Below are 19,124 nucleotides of genomic sequence, written 5' to 3'. Positions count from 1 at the left end.
TTTAACCCAAGCAATGCATTGTAATTTAATTTCAGTATATTTACTGTCTGCCTATGTTTTTTGAAAGCTGACGTACAGTTTTGTAATATCAATATGATGTGGGAATTTTAAAAACATACCTTCTCCTATTCAAGGTGCTGGAGGTGTCTTCCCCAACAGCCGGCAGTGCCCTGCTGGGCCCTTCTCAGATCCAGTCCCTGCTGGCAGCTCAGGAGCTTACTGTCCGCACCATGTCCGCTCACGGGGAGTCCTGTGACTCTTTGCCAGTCAATGTGCCCTCCAAGCTGGCCGCCATCATGGCAGGTCCAGCTGTCACCCCCCCAGTTGTGCCACCCCTATCCTGCACCCCTGCAGGTTCCAGTAACCCGCCCTCACCGATGCCCTACGGGAACTCTGCTGCCAAAGTCTCCATGTTGCCCAGCATTTTGCCATCGGACATGCACATCACTGGCCTCACAGAGGAAGCTGCTGCCAACCCTCCTCATGCTCTCTACTCAGAATATCTTCTCTCATCTGCCTCATATGTGAAGGCCTGGGCCAACCCCTCATCTGCTGCTGCCTTGGCTGCGTGTGAGGCCACATCACCAGAAGTCTCCACCATCACACCAGTGGTAATCCTCATACTGTATATATTAGAGGCCACCGCTTGTTTTTGTTTCTAGATTTTCAAACTAGTGGGGGGGGGGACTCAGGCAAAGACACTGCATGAGGCGAAATGGACAGGTGCATGCCAGTGTTCTAAAAACAACTGGAAATTAGTCATTTTAGTTTGGCCCACGTATCAACACGGTCAGCAGTGGCAGTTCATGTAGGCAAAGTTTGTACTCCTCTTAAGAATCAAAACTTGATACCCATTTTTTCCATAGTGGATAAATGTCCCCTCTCTGCTTAGAAATCATTAGAAAAAAGTCCCTCCTTAAAACTGTGGTTTTCTTCACTTTCAAAGTAATTTAGTGATTGTTTTCTATCCATGACGATGGGTTAATTAAATAGTATTGTATTGACAATCTTTCTCCTCTTCAGGTTAATGTGACCTCCCCCACCACCTCAGCACCTCAACCATCTCCAGTAGCAGCACCAGCACCTGCACAAGCACAAGTAACAGCAGCAGCAACAGTGCTGGAGCAACTCAGAGACACAGACAGCCCTGGAGCGATACGTCCGTTCCCTTCTATCACAGAGTTCATCGAGGACCCCAGTGCCAAGCTCAGGACCCCTGAGCGTATCCCTAGTCCACCCAAAGTCCCCATCACAGACTTCCTTAACCCTGAAGACACTAACCTCCTCCGACCCCCCTGCCCTTCACCGCTGGAGTCAGAGGTAGAAGAGGAGCAAGAGAATACCCGCTTGGTGTCCATTGAGGAGTTCTTGAGACAGGACCAAGAGCCAGCGTACTGTAGCAGGCAGCAGGTCAGCCCTGATCAACACTATTTGAAAATGGTGTGCTCCCCTCTATAAAACATAATGTAGGTGTATCTGAGTCTGATCACTGCTGAGAACTGAGCAGAGGAGTTGTCTAATTCACCAGCAAACATCAATGTGATAAATTTAATGAGCCTCATCCTGCAAAAGTGCAGGATAAATGTACTCTGCATATACTGTAAAGTTGCTGATGTCTTCTGGAGTCCTAAACAGTTTATGCTAGACCTAATCAATCTTGGTTATGTTTACCTTGTGGATCAGCTATTGATCTAAATGAATGTTAGCTCATTATGAGCTCATTGTCTCATAATGGACAGTTGTCAATTTTAACATATATTAATCAATAGTTTTTAATTTGTTAATCAATCCATGAATGTTGTCAGGTTTTGTTAACTTAATTCATTATATCTTTAGGAATTATTGAGATATACTTTTTTATAATAACATTTTCCATCATACTTTCAAACTTTGGCTGATGTGATCATAAAACAGGTGTTAAATTGCATTCTATGTGGTATTAACAAGGTTTTAAAACAACTTAAATTAAAATGAGTGAACCTAAGTTTAATAAGTATTTGTTGCTTATAAAGCAACTTGTGAAAACATCACTTTATCCTGATGGATTAATGGAGACAGTGCATAATACAAAGTTTTGAGCATGGATTTCTTGATATTTTGCTCACATATTAAGCTTAAATAGGAGATCAGGTAGCTAAGTCAGTTGAGTGCCCGCCTCATGTACAGGGCTTAGTCCTTATAGCTGCGGCCTTGGGTTTGATTCCAGCCTGGGGTACTTTGCAGCATGTCTTTGCCTCTCTCTGCCTTATTTCCAACTTCTCTCTCTGTCCTCTCCAGATAATGGCTAAAAAGCCCCCAAAAATGATGTGGGAAGTGATACATTTGTGTCATATTTCAGTCAAGTGTGCTCTTACCAGCGCAGTTTCTCAGAAGCTGATGCGTTGGACCAAGGCCAGAAAAACGGCATTCAAAGCATAGTCATGTATATCTAATAAACTCTGCAGTACGACTTTATTTCAAGTACTCAGTGGAATGACTCATAAGGACTTAACATTTAAGATAAATTCACACAGAGTTTGTTTGATGTTGATGTATTGTTTGCAGAGCTACAGCAGAGGGCTCGTGGAGCCTCCCAGTGACTACCACGCAGACAACAGCCGTTCAGATCTGTCTGACATCCTGGAGGAGGAGGAGGAGGAGGACCTTTACTCTGACCACCTCGGAGAAGCACAGGCCAGGGGCTACACTGTTGGAGCTAATAGGGTAAACGAATGAGTGCTGTACATATGCTGTAGTTAATTTTTTGAAGTATGCTTCTTTCAGTTTGCATTTTATAGTTAAGTTCTCATTTATTGGCCTTGTTTCTTTTGATCATGCTTGATTTACATTATTGTTGTTTTTGTTTTCCTCTTTCTTTTTTCTTTCCTTTGCATGGCCTTGTTTTTGTTGTCCATTTTTTCTGCACTATTTTCACTGAACAATATGATATCCCATCATCACCAACCGGTTCTTGCTTGCCTTGCCCTGTGGCCCTTGTAGTCATGCAAGTCAGAGCCTTCAGACAGTGATGAGGAGGTTCTTGAGAGGATCCTTAAGTTGCCTCCTCAGGTCTCCAAAAGCAAGCAGCTGTTCATTATTCCTGAGGTGACGGAAGAAGAAGATAGCAGTCAAGAAGAGCCTTCAATCCACCATAGTCAGCCTCGGCTCAGGCCCAGCCCCCTTCACCCCAGAGACTCAGAACGCCTCCACCATGCCCCACAGCATCACCCACATCACCCTAACCCACACCCAAACATTCCCCCTCACCATCACCACTTCAACAGGGATCCTAGATCCCTAACCCAAGAGCCTTTACTCAGGCACGGACCCCTGCAGGTCAAGCCTAAGACACAGCACAGGGTGCACTACGCAGACACAGTTGACACCATCAGTTATCCCGAACAAGACATGAGTTTATATGATGGTCCCACCAGCAGGCGGGCCTCAGCCCGCTGTCCTCCCCAACCGACCCCAAACAGCAAGGAAAGAGTACTGCTCAGAGGGCTAGGGGACCGCCTTAGGAGGGAGGCCATGCTCAGGAGTCAGATGGCTGTCACCGCAGCAGCCAACCCTGGCTATGGTCCAACCCCGCCAAGACCCTACCCAGTCAGCAAAACAGTAAGGACACTGAGGTCACCTATTAGTCGCGGGGTGGAGATCGACGTGGAATACGGCACAGACGACAACGAGGAGCCTGTGGAGTACAGTCCCGGGGAGGTGGTGGTGGAGCAGATGAGCTCCGAGTGGTGGGTGGAGGGGGCTCAAATGGAGCCCTGCAGACCTTCTCTCCGCCGCGGGCTGAAGGCTGATCTACTGGTAAATGTTATCCCAGCCCCCTCCTCTTCCCTGTAGCAATGTGGATATAACCTTCTGAGTCCTTTAGTGGATATCATTTTACTCCACCACTCAGTAGTCAGCTACCTTTTCCATCAGCATCACTGCAGTGGACAGACGAGGGTCAGGCAGAAAATTTTGTTGTTATAAAATCAAGCAAATCACAGTATATTATTTAGTAATGGCGTGTTAGTTGATTTGCCGAGATGTGACCAGGAAGTGGTTGCAAAGCGTTTAAACCAGTGCATCATTACCCAGTGGCTTCAGTCTTCTTATCTTTATAAGATTCTGTGTCAAAGAGTAGCTGAATCTGGTCTCCCTGTGTCTGACTGCGCTTATTCCTGTTGCATTTAAATTCTTCTACTCCTTGGAAACTACCCGGTTCTTGTTTTTAACTAGCCAGTGCTGCCTTATCCTGCTTTAGCTTTCTGCGGATGTGCTTTGTCCTGTGTCTGCTAAGACCACTGCAAAAAAGGAACATGTTTATGTTGAAACATTAGAATGCTGGACACCCTGGGGTTTTCTATGTACTGAGTTTTCAATCTGTAATGAAATCAAAAAAATAAATCAAATGGGTTATCAGTAGATGAAGCTTAGATTATTGAATATCGTTTAAAAATATAATACGCTGCATTTGCTTTTTTATCCCTGAACCTTGAGGTGTCCTCTCCTACCAAGTAGTGACTGTGTTTCTGTATTAGATGTTTCTCTTAATGTCTTGTTTTCTTTTTCTGTATGTTGAGCAGGAGCCAAGTCAAATCCCTCCAGCTGAGAAAGGTCCGTCGCGGGGAGCCCAGGCCGAGCTCTCTTCTAAACCAGTGTGCTTGCAGGCCAGGCAACTCAAAGGTCAGAGACTCTTTCCTCTTTTGTCTTCCTGTTTCCTCTGTCTCTTGATTTCTTTCCCTCACTTAACCAAGCTATGCAGTGGAATTGTATGATGCAATGCTGACACACCTGTGCTTTCTGTTGACAACTCTCCCCCTCTCACACATGATGGTAGTCAGATTAGGGAGGAGGTGGTGCTGTAGCTGCAGTGAAGAAGTAGGAGAGAGGCTGCTAAGCTGAGAACCGGCTTAGCCCAAAGTGGCTTGTCATGACAGGAGGAAGTGACAGACATTAAAATAGTAACCTTGATTAGCCAGCGAAGAAACGGACTGCAGCGCGGGCCTATGAGCCCCTCTCTTATCTTATTTACCCCTCACTCTCTTCTTTTCTTCTCAGTGGCAGTGATGACACACTCACTTAGTATACCTGACCTTTCTGTTCTGGTATATGTGTGGGTGCACAGTTGACTACACACACACACACAAACGCATAAGTGTACACGTGCAGGAAGGGAGCAGGGAGACGTTATGTCCCATCTACTAGAAAATCAGTGAGGATGTGAAAGTGTGCAAGTTGTCTGCCCATGACTCTTGCCACAGATGGGCTGATTCTCCCTAATGAGATAGAGAACACGTCTCTTTAGTACAGCTTAAAGTCTCACTACTGCTCTTCAAATGTGTCGCTTGCTGTCAAATTGTAATGCTTTTAGCCACAGTGGTGTCATACCTCATGTCTGCTATGCTGTAGATGGTGCTACAAGCCAAATCTAAAGGCTGCTTTGCATTATCTGTGACCTTGCACCTTTAGTAATTTTAGTGTTAGTATTTTTTTCCTGTTTGCTTGTATGTTGTCAGTAAACGTCCTCAGATTTAGATTATAGAGTGGTTCAAGTGCTGGAGCCCCTGTTGCTTGCTTGCTGCAGATCATGAACGAGTGCACATTTGTCAAACGGCTCACACAGCTTAGGATCAGTGGTTTAGCTTGATTACCTCTTTTAAGGACATGCCTGTGCTCTGCACACTGTTCACAGCAGCACTGCAGTTGGTGGGCAGTGGGGGAGGGGCAAGCTGGCTATACTATTTGCAGAACTCATTGTGAGCTATGCATGGCCTGTGTGAAAAGTATCTGTTGTGTTGAAATATAGTCATTGTAATAGCAGTGACAATAAATTGTATTTATGATATTCTAATTTTACAAAGCGAAAGAAGAGAAAAAGAAAAAATAATTACATTAAAAGAAAAGCTTATATAAAATAATGCATCATTAAAAACAGGACATTAAACATTAGTGTGTGTGTGTGTGCAGGTGGTGTTGATTCATCAAAGATAAAAGGAGACAGTGACATACGCATCTTCGTGGCCCTCTTCCCTTATGATCCTGCCACCATGTCACCCAATCCTGATGCTGCTGAGGAAGAGCTGCCCTTCACTGAAGGACAGATCATCAAGGTATGTCGACACACACAACTGTGACCCTACTGAATAAGCTCACCTTAACAGAACGGCTACAGCACGCATAAGATTAGATATGCACACTGTAGGATCACATTACTTGTATATAATGACCCTCTCATGGTAATCTTGGAACATTTCTATTCTTTTTTTACACTCCTTTCCCCAGGTTTACGGAGATAAAGACTCAGACGGGTTCTACCGAGGAGAGTCTGGTGGTCGTCTGGGCTTTGTGCCATGTAACATGGTGTCTGAGATCCAGGTGGAGGATGAGGAGACCCGCCTGCAGCTGCTGCAGCAGGGCTTCTTGTCCACAGCAGCCTCCATGGAAAAGATAGGTTGGTGAAACTATTAGTCACAGACTTATTAGCTACCTAAAGACATGCCTGTTGGCAGATTTCATGAATTCTAATTATGTTATGTGCTGTTAAATGTGTTCTGGTGCTGTACAAATTGGTGAAAATTGCAATATTTATACTCATAATATCACAGCTGTTCATGTGTAAGTGGTAAATGAAAATAGCAGCTCGAGTGTGGCAGAATCCAGACCTGTCCCATTATTTAGCTTATTATTCAGATTCAAATTATTCAGACTTTGCTAGTCTTCAAATTGGCCAGCTGTATAAAGAGACACATGGGCATCTTTTTGTCTGCAGTTGATTGGAGAAAAAATGAAAGCTGTTTTCCAGATGAAAGGAGGGGGAGTTAAAGCTCCCTCTGGCCTGTTGACCTTTTGAACCAGCAAGGAAGCACATAGAAAGCTCTCATCAGATCAGGCTAGACTATTTTGGTTGAACTAAATTAAAATGGACCCTTAAAATGTTCCCTGTGGCATTACTTAGAATGTTTTATGGGCTCTTGTTCACTGAGTTACTATTAAGCAAATCATAACCATCTACTGCGTTTTCATGCAGGCGTCTAAAAAAAACAACACTTAAGTCGAAGTGTTTGCCTGCAGTGAGTGGTAGTGAGCCACCCAGCAAAACGAAGCTGACACTTTCCTTCTGTTTCCTGCTGTCTACCCAGAGCAGTATTTGCAGATGGTTTAACCTTTTCACTTCCACTTGTTCTCACTGCTATGTCTGCTGCTCACTGGTTGTCATTTTATAAATTGCTCTTCACTGGCTTTTCATTGTCTACTTTGTCTGCTTCTCTCAAAAAAATGCACTTTTGTGTTTCTTTTTGGTTTCAATTTTGTTTATTTTGTTGATTTTCCTTTCTAAAACTCCATAAAGGCACTCGCACACACGCACAGCTTCCCCGTCGCCCCGTTCCACCGCCGAAACCGAGACGATCCAAGAAAGGTGTGTCTCGCTGCAGATTGTGGCTTCCCACCTCACTCCTTTATTCTCTTCTCTGGTTTGCTTCTCTTTCTGTCTTTTTCACTTGAGCTTTTGCTCTTTCAGTTGCTGCTTCTCACTCAGCAACCAGGGGGGATTTTTAGGCCAGCTACTGTAATGTAGTCAGGCAGCTTCCCAGCATTATGGTCAAATTTTACCACTATCTATACTGTAGGCCTTCTCTACAGTAGTTTCATATTCTATTGTTAAAGTCTAGTGTTACATTTTCTTTCTTAGTACTTACAGGCTCCTTAGAGTAACTTCATCTTTCCACAGGGTCACTTTTTTATGATTTTGATTTTGTCAATAACACCAGTGCAACTACTTCATGAATGCTAAAAGGCACACACGAGTACTGAGTCAGTCCTGTCAGCCTTCATTGGATATTCATGTGATACAATCCAGACATAGCGGCAGAATGTGGTCTCTTATTGATTGATAAAAGAAAGTCTGTTTGCTACTATTCTGCTCCCATGTCGCAGATGCATTACATGAGCCCCTTGTTCACTTGTTGAAACAGCATCCCCTCTGATCTCCATCTGTGGCTTTGTGTTCTCCGGTGTGATGACTGAGACATGCTGAAGCTTCAGACAGGATTATTCTTTGGCCTCTGAGATCTCATGTTGTTCTGTGATTGTGCTTGTGCTCTTTTCCCTCACCTCATCTCTTCCAGTGGAGTCTGCGGCACTCTGGGACGAGAGCGTAGACTCCTCCAGCCAAGGTTCGTTGTTAGAGCTTTGACCCTCTGCCTCTCTGCTTTCACCTGCATGATCAGACGACCGTTTCAACGTCCACAGGAGGACAGCATGTGTTTACTTGCCATTTTGTGACTTCTTCTTGTATTATTGTAAACATGAGGACTGTATTCTACACGCTGATAAAAGCAGGGCCAGCCTTCATTCATCCTTATTAGGGACTGTTTGATTATTTGGGGGTATAATGAAAGATTTTGACCATTTTAAGTTCATCAATAAAGGAAGGAAAAATTGAAAAATTGTGTTGGAAAGCTTACGTCCTTAAGTTCTTCATTGTCCCCCAACAATAAATGTCAGGCAGTCCCTTTTCCTAACTTGTCTTTTCATTTCACAGTTCAAGTGGCTTCATTTAATCATCAAATAATTTCATTTTCACTAACAGTGTTGCAAAGAGTTACAATCTTCATCCCATATGTTTGCTCTGATCGATGTTTAAAGACAACAGCACAGCTCAAGCTGTTACGACCTTTTTAAAATAAGTAAAAAATGCTAACTCTCACTGATAATCTCGTGTTGTTGTTTTTATTTTCATTTTCACGTTTGACTGCAGTGGTGTGACTTTGCCTCAGCTTAGCATGACGCTGAGAGGTGTCGGACATGGCAGACATGATGAGCTGCATGCTGATGGGCTGACTGGAATTGCGGAGACGCGTTACTCCTCTAATTATCAGGATGTCAGACCATAATGTTTGCCCCTCTCTGTTTGACTGACAGATCCCAGCCAGACTCCCACCGCTGCTGCTGCGGGGAACCCAGCACCAGGAGCTCGCAGGATGGTCGCCATCTTTGATTATGATCCACGAGAGAGCTCCCCCAACACTGACATAGAGGTCAGACTTTTACATGCATAATATACAGTATGTGTGTGTGTGTGTGTGTGTGTGTGTGTGTATATATATATAGACACACACACACACTCATTATCTGCCTCTCTGTTTATAACTGGGTTCAGGCTGAGCTGACCTTCAGTGCAGGAGACATCATACATGTGTTTGGTGACATGGACGAAGATGGCTTCTTCTACGTAAGTCTTAACATACTGTAATCTGAAATTTGGAGTGGTTTGTTTTTACCGCGAGATGATGGATGAGCTCTTATTTTTGCACCGTGCATGAAGCTCTTATTGTGATTTATTCTAAAAAAAAAATAAAAACATTGTTAAAACTGCAGAAAAAAATGCAAGAGGAGTTCTTCCAGAAAACAAATCTACATAAGAATAATGAAATAAGATAAGACTTTATATGGGGAAATTAAGAATTTGGCTGAAATAAATGTCTCCATGTCCTGTTTTGTCAATTTACGATAATGTAAGACAAATAAAAGCAGCAAATTCTTAAATTTCAGAGCCTGGAACCGTCAAATATTTTGCATTTTTGACTGAAAAATTACCTAAATGGTTAACAACTGTTAAAGATCTCAGAAACTAAATATGACTTGAATTTCTGGTTTCTTTAACAATTACATAAATAATAGCAGTCTATGAATTTAGTTGAATTACAGTCCTGCTGTTAGAAGATGTTCTTGTGTCTTAATGTTGCATTCTTCTACCAGGGAGACTTGAATGGACACAGAGGCTTAGTACCCTCCAACTTCCTGCAGGCCTTACCAGAAGATGCTCCAGTAGAACCTCTCTCTGCTCAGCCTGCACCAGAACCCAGGAAAGAATCACAGGTAGTTAGCATTTCTGTCTATCCAGCATGCACTGCATGATATGGAACTGCAGACAAACTCATTTCATCAGTCATTTTGACAAATCACTGACTATTTTGACTGAATTTTTTTATCTCTTGCACATATTTCCAGAGTTCATTTTGGTTTCTGTTTGTTAACATTTCTTTTGCCCCACTGTTTCCTGCATGGCCTTCTGCAGAAGCAAAAACGATCTGTACACTTTGAGACTTGATCGTAAGTGTTTTTAGATAGGACTATAGCAGCTCATTGATCAACACTAGTATCCCATGCTCACCCGCTGTTTATATACTCCTCCTTCCACCTTAACTGTAGTTCTACAATACTCCTTTGTATAGGATCCTGCACCTACCGATTGTTTTAGTTTATCAAAACACAGGTCAAAAAATCTCCAATCCCCTTCCTTCTCCTTTGTGTGCCCTGTCCTTGTGTTTCCCTTTGGTATTATGAAGCAAACTAAGCTTTAGATATCCTTTAATTTGCATCAAGTGTACAATGTATTTGAAATGCTCATTCTAAAAGTCTTACTTTGTTCTTGAAGGGTACCCGGACATCTTCTACAGAGCCTCAACATCCAGGGAACTCAACATTAGAAGAGGCTTTGCACCGCCAAACAGAACCTCTCCCTGACCCAATAGAGGTCACAGACCTGCGACCCAAACTGGCACCCACTGCAAGCCCCGCATCAGACCTTGACCCCGCTCCAGGTCCAGGTCCAGCTCCAGATCCAGCTTCAGGTCCAGCTCCAGCTGCAGCGGAGGCCTGCTGCTCCCCTCCAGCCCCCCTTCCAGCAGCCAGCCTGACACAGACAGACTGTTCTGCACAAGGCAAGAAGAAGAAAGGCTTTTTCTCCAAAGGCAAGAAGCTGTTCAAAAAGCTGGGATCCAGCAAGAAAGAATGAGAGTCAGGACATCTGACTCCAAATACTCGCGTCACATTGAAAGCACTTTTTCTATCTTCACTGTTAGTCTCAGTTGGTAGTCAGCGTGGTCAGTGGCTATCAGATCCTTTATAAATTATGGATTTGCCTTAGAGCACTGCAAGACCGGCTGTTCAATTTAGACTTTACTTTAAAACATCAACATACAGCTTACAGTAACACAAGAGCATGTAGAAGTGCATGCTGAAGTGTGCAAACTCACAAATATATTCTCTAAATACTTCCTAATTATCTAAGCGTAAGCAAATGTTCAGCTCAGTAAAGGCTTTAATGCTTGATATAAAACACTTAGTTAGTCCCCAATGGATCAGGTTCATTTAGAGAACTCTGATACAGAGCGATGTTGGACAGCAGACCAGACTTCAGCCCAGCTCAGACACGGCTAATTAAACATTAGCTTTAATGCTCATGTACTGGTGCCACTTTATTTATTTGAAGCAAGCGAACAGAAGCAGCAGTCCCTCTCTTCCTCTGTGTGACTATAATGCACTATCCATTCTGAATGGATGTATTTTAAATATCTCTCTGCTTGTCCCTCACATGCGTTTCTTGTCTTCAAGAGTATTTATACAGTACTTTGTACAGAACATGTTATTTATTTGTATCAGACTCTTGCCCTAATCATCACCACATTGCATGAAGTAACATAAGGGCAGGAGGTTAGTTATATAGAGCTGTCAGAGACAGTGATGAGCCACTTTGTTATGTGTAGTTTTAATTTAATGTAATTGGGGTTTGAGGTTAACAGTCAAGGTATTTATTGAAGTTGAACATACTGGTAAATATAAAGAATGTGAAGGGGGGCCCTTCTTGTGGGTGGGTTGGTGGTGGGTTAAGGTAAAGCTGCCCAGTCCACTGGTGAGACTGAAAACAAATGCCTTTTTTCAGACATTAACACGGAAACTCTACTCCTGATGTTTGTGACAACCGTTGCACCTGGCCTAAATGTTGTGGACAACATATTTTCTGTCTGTGTGTGAGTGTGTGAGAGAGAGACCTGCTGCGTGTGCAGAAATGATGTAGTGTCTAGTGATCGGTAGGCTGCTCTGTTAGCTAATAGGGCTGCAACTGATGATTATTATAAAATCATTATCCATTCCTAGTTTTTGGATTAATAATTTGAGCTGTAAAACAAATGGCCATCGCAGTTTTCTTACAGCCCAAGATGGTCATCAAGGGTCTTCAGATCCAGATCAAAACTCAAAAGATATTTGATTTACTAAAATGGAAGACAAGGAAAATCAGCAGATTCTCACACTTGAGAACGTAAAATCCATCAAACATAAATATTGTGTGTATATGAATGGATAGAGGAGAATATTGACCATGTGGATAGACATTGTGAGCCTTATTACTGTCTAAAAAAACCCATCTATATTTGAACAACATGAAAAAAGTTAATATTAATGGATTTTCTCACTCCTATTCTTGTTATGGAACTAGAGTTCTAATAACTTGATATGAAGAGGAAGTACAATGTTGCCATGCAGTCAGTTAGCTGTTAGCTAACTTCAGCCCTGTTGACATATTGACACTATTAATAATATGTTTGTATCTTTCCTATGGATGTACAGACAACTATCACTAGATTACTTAGATTAGAGTGAAGCTGTGTCCTGATTGCGGGTTACACCGATAACCACAGCAGCCTGATGCTAAACACACAGTCTGTAAGCTTGTGGGATAGAGTGGGGTTTGACCGGCGCATGTTGGGTGTTTTTACATAGAACACAGCGAACAGGAACATAACAACTCGGTAGAGCTGCAATACGTTTTTTTTTATCTTTTCTTTTGCCTCCATGTTATAAAGAAGCTCAACGTGTGGTGTGTGTGGTGTGTGTGGTGTGTGTGTGTGTGTGTGTGTGTGTGTGTATGCGTGTGTGAATATTGGGTGAGACCGGCTACACGGTGTTCCAACATCTTCATCAGCCCACGCGGTGTAGTGGTGATTTGTTTAAAGCAACTTTAGCAATATAGTGTATTGTGTACTGCAATGCTAGAACTAAAATAGAGCCATTCTCTATCTTTTAATGGTTTGTGACCGTTTAGCTTTGAACAAGTATTTTGTTTTGATGTGAATACGTGGACCAGGCCTTAGCATTCAGTTTGTTAGTCGGTTACAACGCATGCAGTGATTGTTCACTCGCTCTGATTGGATCTTTTATCTGTGTGACACAGGGCTGTTAGGTAACTTCTCAGGTTTTCACTTGTAGTTTCTTATTAACGCTGAGCCACCTGTTGACTCTGGCTGTCAAGAACTGCAGAATATGCCAAACTCTTAGGTGCTTTGCCTGTTACCATAGCTATGAGAGACCCAGCATCCGGCAGCATGGGGACATTCGGCGGACTGTAATCTGGGTCGAAGCGTTTGAAGAGGGTTGTTTTGAAGATCAGACCTGCTTTCACTCACGTTGAAGTTTTAACACGTGGGTAGATGGAGTCACACCTGATCACACAAGTTGGAGGCACATTTTGTTTTTCTTTAATGTCATGATTGTTTGAATTGTTTCGTCAGTGTTACATAAAGGGAGCATGATGATGCCAAGAATAAAAGGGAGGGCAGAACAACAAAGACACTTTAGATGTGAGAGTAGCCGGGATAGAGGCAAGACTGAGGCTGTACTGTATGTATTGTTTTATTTAAGCTTTTTTTTTTTTTTTTTAAGGGCAGAGGGAGGGTGGACACTCAAAAGTTGCCGAAATGTACAGCGAATATTTGTACTGATCTTGTATTTGACGGCCTTTAATGCACAAGTATTCCTCTACCTGCTGTGTAGTGAGTAGGCAGCTCCACTGTTGACTGATTAGGACCTAGACCCATATAGGTAGTGTTTTAGCTCAGTTGATCATATTTAGCCTTACAAGAAGACCTTGTTTAGTCTTAATATGTTGTTTACAGGATGTTTATTGATTGCATGCATACCAATGTTATACCCATGTTCGGCCTTATTTATGTTACTGTCATATTTGTGTTTTTCTAGGCTGACGAGTCTACAATATTCGACTTGTAGATTGTCAGTGCAGTGGAAAGGACTCAGTAGGAGCTGTCTGTATATAATGGACAGCGTTGGGACTTGTGAGATATTTTCATACAATGCGGGACACTTCTTTATTTAGGTTTTTTTTTTGTCTTTCCTGACCTGCATTCATTATTTGAAACCAGTGGAAGATTTACCTTTTTATATATTCATGTTTTTATTACCCTTTTGGAAGCTCATCTGTAAATATTTTTGTTAATATTGTTTTTCAGATATTTGTTTTTGTTTGTTTGGGGGGAGGGGTTTGTTTTGTTATTTTTTTGTTTTTTTTTTGCATGTACGGGCATTGTCAATGGAGGAACAGTAACTAAAGATGTAGTGCACAGAGGACTCGTTGACTTGAAATTGTGATGGTTTCTTTCACTATGGATCTTTTTACAGGAATAAAGTATGTATATTTTCACAGAAAACACGTGAGTCTGCGGTGTGGTGTGCATGTTGTGTTCCTGGAAAGTTACCACAAAAAAAACTTGGTTTTTATGTTTTAGATTTTCATCTTTATTTTGTATCATACAGATTACACATCATATGTATATGCTTATCTCTTTGTTTTTTATTTCTCAGAACAGTTTCAACAGATGAATTGTAAAATAGAGGAAAGAGTTGCAAGCTTTGCTCTGCGCCACACACCACCCATGTGAACTGACTGGGGCAACACTCTGGGTAATGCGTGGCCTCATGAGACAAAGCAGCTTCCTCTTTTCTGACTTCCTGCTCAGACTCCATGCCGGGCCTCTCCTCTCCCTGAAGCCAACAGTACACTCATCCATAAAGTAGGAAACACTACACTGTGGCGAGGAGTTTAGTAGTGCTTTCTACTTTATGGATGACTGCACTGTACATCCACCGTTCGTCTTCCGTCTTCTGTCTTCTTCCACTTCTGCTCTTCTTCTGCACCTGCGCTTGCATCTGCAGCTGCACACAGACGCACACACACCAAACCCCGCCCCAGACACACACTTCTAACACCAAACTGAAACCACTCAGCTCAGTGCACACACCCTAACAGACGTCGCTTTTGGCAAGCCAGAAAATGCACACTTCCTGATTTGCCTTGAAACATTTGCATGAATTGTTTTCCAGACAGATTGTTCAAATCCGAGCGAGGCCTGTTAACATTTTCATACAGAGAACAAAAATCATCCAAAGGGCCCAGCCTGTATGCCTCAAACTGTTGAGGCAAAAGTCACAACTAAGCGGCTTGCCAGAGGAAGCGCTATCTTGGGGAAGCCATTTTTGCAGGCATGAGTAAGCTTTTCTGTCTGAGCAACAGATCACTTGGTACATTCATGAAGAAGTCATGTAAAAGAAATGCAGACATCTGTTATCAGATCAGAAACAAAGAGGAGCGAATGCAAAGATCCAGTAAGTACATCAAACACTAAACAAATAAATACTATTACACAAGCAAAAAAAGATTGTTCAGTTTTAGGTAAAATTATTTTGGACTTCTGAGTAGAGGTCACTTGACCTGAAGTTAGATCTAGAAATGTAGAGTTAATGAAGTAAAATCAGGAACACTGGTGTATCTGTCATTACCTGACCGGTAAAAAGTATTTTTTTATCGTGTCGCCTTAAATAATTCTAGCATTAAATAGTCAACGTCGTCCATCATACTTTACCAGAGTCTTCATGTGTTTTCTCGGTTTAAAGTGGCGATTGTCCGGCAGCCTCACAAGGTGTCTTCTGTCTGTCCAAGGAGTGGGTGAAGAAGAAGAAGTTGTCTCCTTTTGAACCCCTCCACAGCCACGTGATGCAACCACAGGAAGAGGTCTAACAGTCACAGCCGCTCTCTTTCTCTTCTTCCGTCTTAGCTCTCTGCAGACTTTTTTTTTTAAATGCTGACAGCAACCATGAAGATAATTTGTCCCAGACAGTACAGCTTCTTAATGACACAAACTACACGGGAAACAAATATACTCTCAACATTTGAGATTTTTTTGTGTTTACCACAAACATCCCAGATTTCCTTTTAATAATGTCTTAATCATCTTCAAATCCAATTCTTTTAAGGGGCAATGTTTCCATCTGGTGATGCTGTACTGCAAGCCATGATGTCATTTATACTCGTGTAGACATTCTTTAGCTTCATGCAGTCTTGTCCACACTGCAATTTAAAGTTGGGTAATCAGCTCATAATGAAGTGGAGAGAGGTTACAACACACAGTGTGAGCACATCTGTAGTCTTCCCATCAGGTCAATGTGAACTATTTAGAGTGTTTTAGACATTTATATTTCACATTAATTTTGTTTTATTAACAGTTTCATGGTGTGTGTGTGTGTGTGTGTGTGTGTTTGATATGTACAGTATTTTAAGGATACTTCCTCAGATCATTTTTTACGCGCTCTGAGCATGCCCGTTTAGATTTCTGCATGAGTAACTGCTTGGACGACAAAGAGACGCAGGAACGCTCGGCTAAGTACATCAAGTACCTGATGAGTAAAACAGTTCATGTGAGATGATGGTTTAACTGATAATCGGACTTTCCTTTGCTAAAAATGATCTCTCAAGTGTATTTACTGTTAAAGACGAGTTAATCATGAGTGATAAGTGTTTGTTCTTTTTGACTGAAGCGAGGCCCCACTACCTCAGGCGGTGTAAAAAAGATAGAAGCTACAGGATGTGCGGTACGGCAGCAGTGTTGTGAACTGTATAAGGGCATTTTTAATTTCAGTTTTTTTTCAGAATGAAACCATTTGAGCTGAAATCAGTTGTAAGACACATCATTAAAGGATAGGTTCACATGTTTTCAAGTGTCTCTTAAAATGATCACATGCTTGCAGGTACATTCAAAGGGTTACTGGTTGCTGTAATTGTTCTTCCTGTCCATACTGGTCCGAAAGAGATCCCTAAAGCAATTTCAGTGAAATTAATGGGGGGACAAAATCCACAGTCATCACTTTAGAATGGATTTTGACACAGAAGGAGAATTGCAGATCACTTAACATTGTAATTGCATTAAGAGAGGATCTCTTTGCAGCAAGTATGAACAAGAGAAACAATTGCATAGAACAAATGGACATGAGGGCATGTGAGAACAGTTTTAAGATGAACTTGAAAAAAATGTGACCCTATCCTTTAATGTGAAAATCGAAATTTTTTTTTCACCTGCATTCTCTTGTTCAAAGCACGACTTGTTTGCATGTGGAGAGACATTTTCGTCACTTTGATTACCATTACCTTTCTGTTGGTTTCTAAAGTGAAAGGCGGAAGGTTTCAATTCCCCGATAATGTAAATGTCCAACTGTAACCGCGTGGTTTCTCAAAATGCAGGTCACTGTGGACAATGAATTAAAGTCACTGTATGCTGTATGTACACTCTACTAAACATGCAGCCCTACAACCCTAGTTGTATCAGTGAAATCAATGATCAAATGTATTCAAATAAGAGGCTGCTCATACTCATATATGGGCCACTGGTAGTAAGAGCAACACTTTATTTTAACCTCTTTACAACCACAGTATGGATGTTTTAGAAAGTATTTATTGTTAGTGTGCTTCTTATAGATGCTGAGGGGATTCAAGTGTTACTGCAGTAAGATATGCAAAAAAGGTTTGGGGCACTTCCCTTTGCATTATTTTTAGTCCTCACACAGGCTCCTTCTTATTTCTCTTATTCGTCCTTTCACAGGCTTTTCTGGCCAAATAACCCCTGTATCAATGTAGTAATGTAGTGCTTTATTTGGTGACATATCTGACGATTTTACCTCACGGTTATTTTAGTGGAACCATGTGAGAAGTTTAAAGGAGTAATCACTGGTTTTTGATGGAATTGCTAACATCTCAGTGAGAAATGTACTTTCCAGCCCTGGATTTAAGTTCAGTGTGTGTGCAGGGTTCAGATGCATTCTCACAGTTTCCCACTGAGGGCTTGAAACAGCATTGGTGTGTATTGAAAAGAAAGTGTGTTATAATAATGGGTTATAACTTTATTCCCATGACTTCTATTACTGTCGGGCATTGGGCCTACAGAATGTAAATGTATGAGTGTGTGTGTGTGTGTGTGTGTGTGTGTGTGTGTGTGTGTGTGTGTGTGTGTGTGTGTGTGTGTGTGTCCGTCCACTACACAACAAAGGCATCAGACATAAGATGACACGGTTATAATACAAAACTCATAAAAGATGGGGAAGGTGACGGTGCACCAGATAAACATTAGAGAAACGCGTGTTGTGCCTAATACTGTGAAACACACGCACCTCATGTTTAATGTCCCGTATGAGTTGCAATAAGGCTAAACAGGAGCTTACTGTATGAGGATTCTGGGTATTCGTCTATTTATTCATATTAAAGGCAAGGGTCACTCACGATGCTCCATTTACAAATAAAACAATCCCGTATGAAGACTTGTTGAAAATAGCCAGCATATGGTGTCTTTAAAAGCCACACTTTTTTTGTTTGCCTTTAGCCCTCCAATCTCCTGACCCCCTGTCCTGCGTTTTACTAATCCCTGCCCTCAGTCAGTCCACTCAAGAGCTGCTGCTACATCTGGCAGACGACCACTAGTGCCTGTGCATGTGCCAGTAGGGAAGTGATCCTAACTCCCTGTGTGAAGAGTGTACTGGGGCCTTCCCAAGAACCACGCTGCCTCTCATGATAGACCTTATCTGCGCCGGCAGCCATTTCCCCTCCCTGCCTGCGCTTTCCAAGCTCCCCCCTGGGCCGACACCTCTGAGCTACCCAACAGCTTACATCCCTCCCAGACCTGCGAGCTCCACGCAGGCCTGAGCCGCTCTGACCAGTGGAAAGTAGATTTACTGAAGAACTTTACTTAAGTCAAATTTTGAGGTACTTGTACTTGAAGGTATCCATTTTTACACTACTTTATACTTCTACTCCACTACATTTCGGAGGGAAATGTTGTTCTTTTCACTCCCCTACATTTCTCCTCTAAACTACTCAGATGGTGTCATTCTACCCTCCTGTGTCTCGGCTCATTATGGTTAACTGGTATAAAGTATAAAGCTGCCAGGAACCCAGATTACAAGAATGATGACACAGATGCCTATAAAATTGCCCCTTTGGAGGGGCCCGACCCTCAGGTTGGGAACCACTAGACTGAACTACCCCACTGCAAATAAAGTACTTGAAAGTAGCTCCTAAAATGCTGCTTACACATGAACGCATCAGTGTTAACAATGTAACAGTGTCATATCTTATGTCAGTTACAGGGATGGAACAAGCACTTTTATTTTGAAATTGAAACACAACTTGCTGATAATGCTTCTGATCTTTGAAGTATGACTTTGCATGCAGGACTTTTACTTGCGATGTG

At 42.2% G+C, this 19,124-nt stretch overlaps 1 protein-coding gene across 8 annotated transcripts in view; it reads left to right on the top strand.

The window, feature by feature from the left end:
* Nucleotides 1-14,261, top strand: part of LOC123962879 (RIMS-binding protein 2-like) — a 64,256-nt gene extending 49,995 nt beyond the window's left edge. For 5 of the 8 annotated variants that reach the window (XM_046039326.1, XM_046039330.1, XM_046039327.1 and 2 more), the window contains 12 exons: nucleotides 135-611; nucleotides 1,024-1,410; nucleotides 2,545-2,703; nucleotides 2,980-3,795; nucleotides 4,560-4,659; nucleotides 5,944-6,086; nucleotides 6,259-6,427; nucleotides 8,103-8,150; nucleotides 8,899-9,014; nucleotides 9,137-9,208; nucleotides 9,736-9,855; nucleotides 10,415-14,261. In XM_046039326.1, the coding sequence (XP_045895282.1) occupies nucleotides 135-611; nucleotides 1,024-1,410; nucleotides 2,545-2,703; nucleotides 2,980-3,795; nucleotides 4,560-4,659; nucleotides 5,944-6,086; nucleotides 6,259-6,427; nucleotides 8,103-8,150; nucleotides 8,899-9,014; nucleotides 9,137-9,208; nucleotides 9,736-9,855; nucleotides 10,415-10,774 (2,967 nt within the window). In that variant the 3' untranslated portion in view covers nucleotides 10,775-14,261. The remainder of the gene's footprint in view (nucleotides 1-134; nucleotides 612-1,023; nucleotides 1,411-2,544; nucleotides 2,704-2,979; nucleotides 3,796-4,559; nucleotides 4,660-5,943; nucleotides 6,087-6,258; nucleotides 6,428-8,102; nucleotides 8,151-8,898; nucleotides 9,015-9,136; nucleotides 9,209-9,735; nucleotides 9,856-10,414) is intronic. The other 3 variants (XM_046039328.1, XM_046039331.1, XM_046039329.1) reach the window with 3 other exon arrangements.
* The last annotated feature ends 4,863 nt before the right edge of the window (nucleotides 14,262-19,124 follow it).

Source organism: Micropterus dolomieu, linkage group LG23 (assembly GCF_021292245.1).
Source record: "Micropterus dolomieu isolate WLL.071019.BEF.003 ecotype Adirondacks linkage group LG23, ASM2129224v1, whole genome shotgun sequence".
In the NCBI taxonomy this organism is placed as follows: Eukaryota; Metazoa; Chordata; class Actinopteri; order Centrarchiformes; family Centrarchidae; genus Micropterus; species Micropterus dolomieu.
The sequence above is the reverse complement of the archived record's forward strand: the minus strand, read 5'-3'. Positions and strand labels throughout refer to the sequence as shown.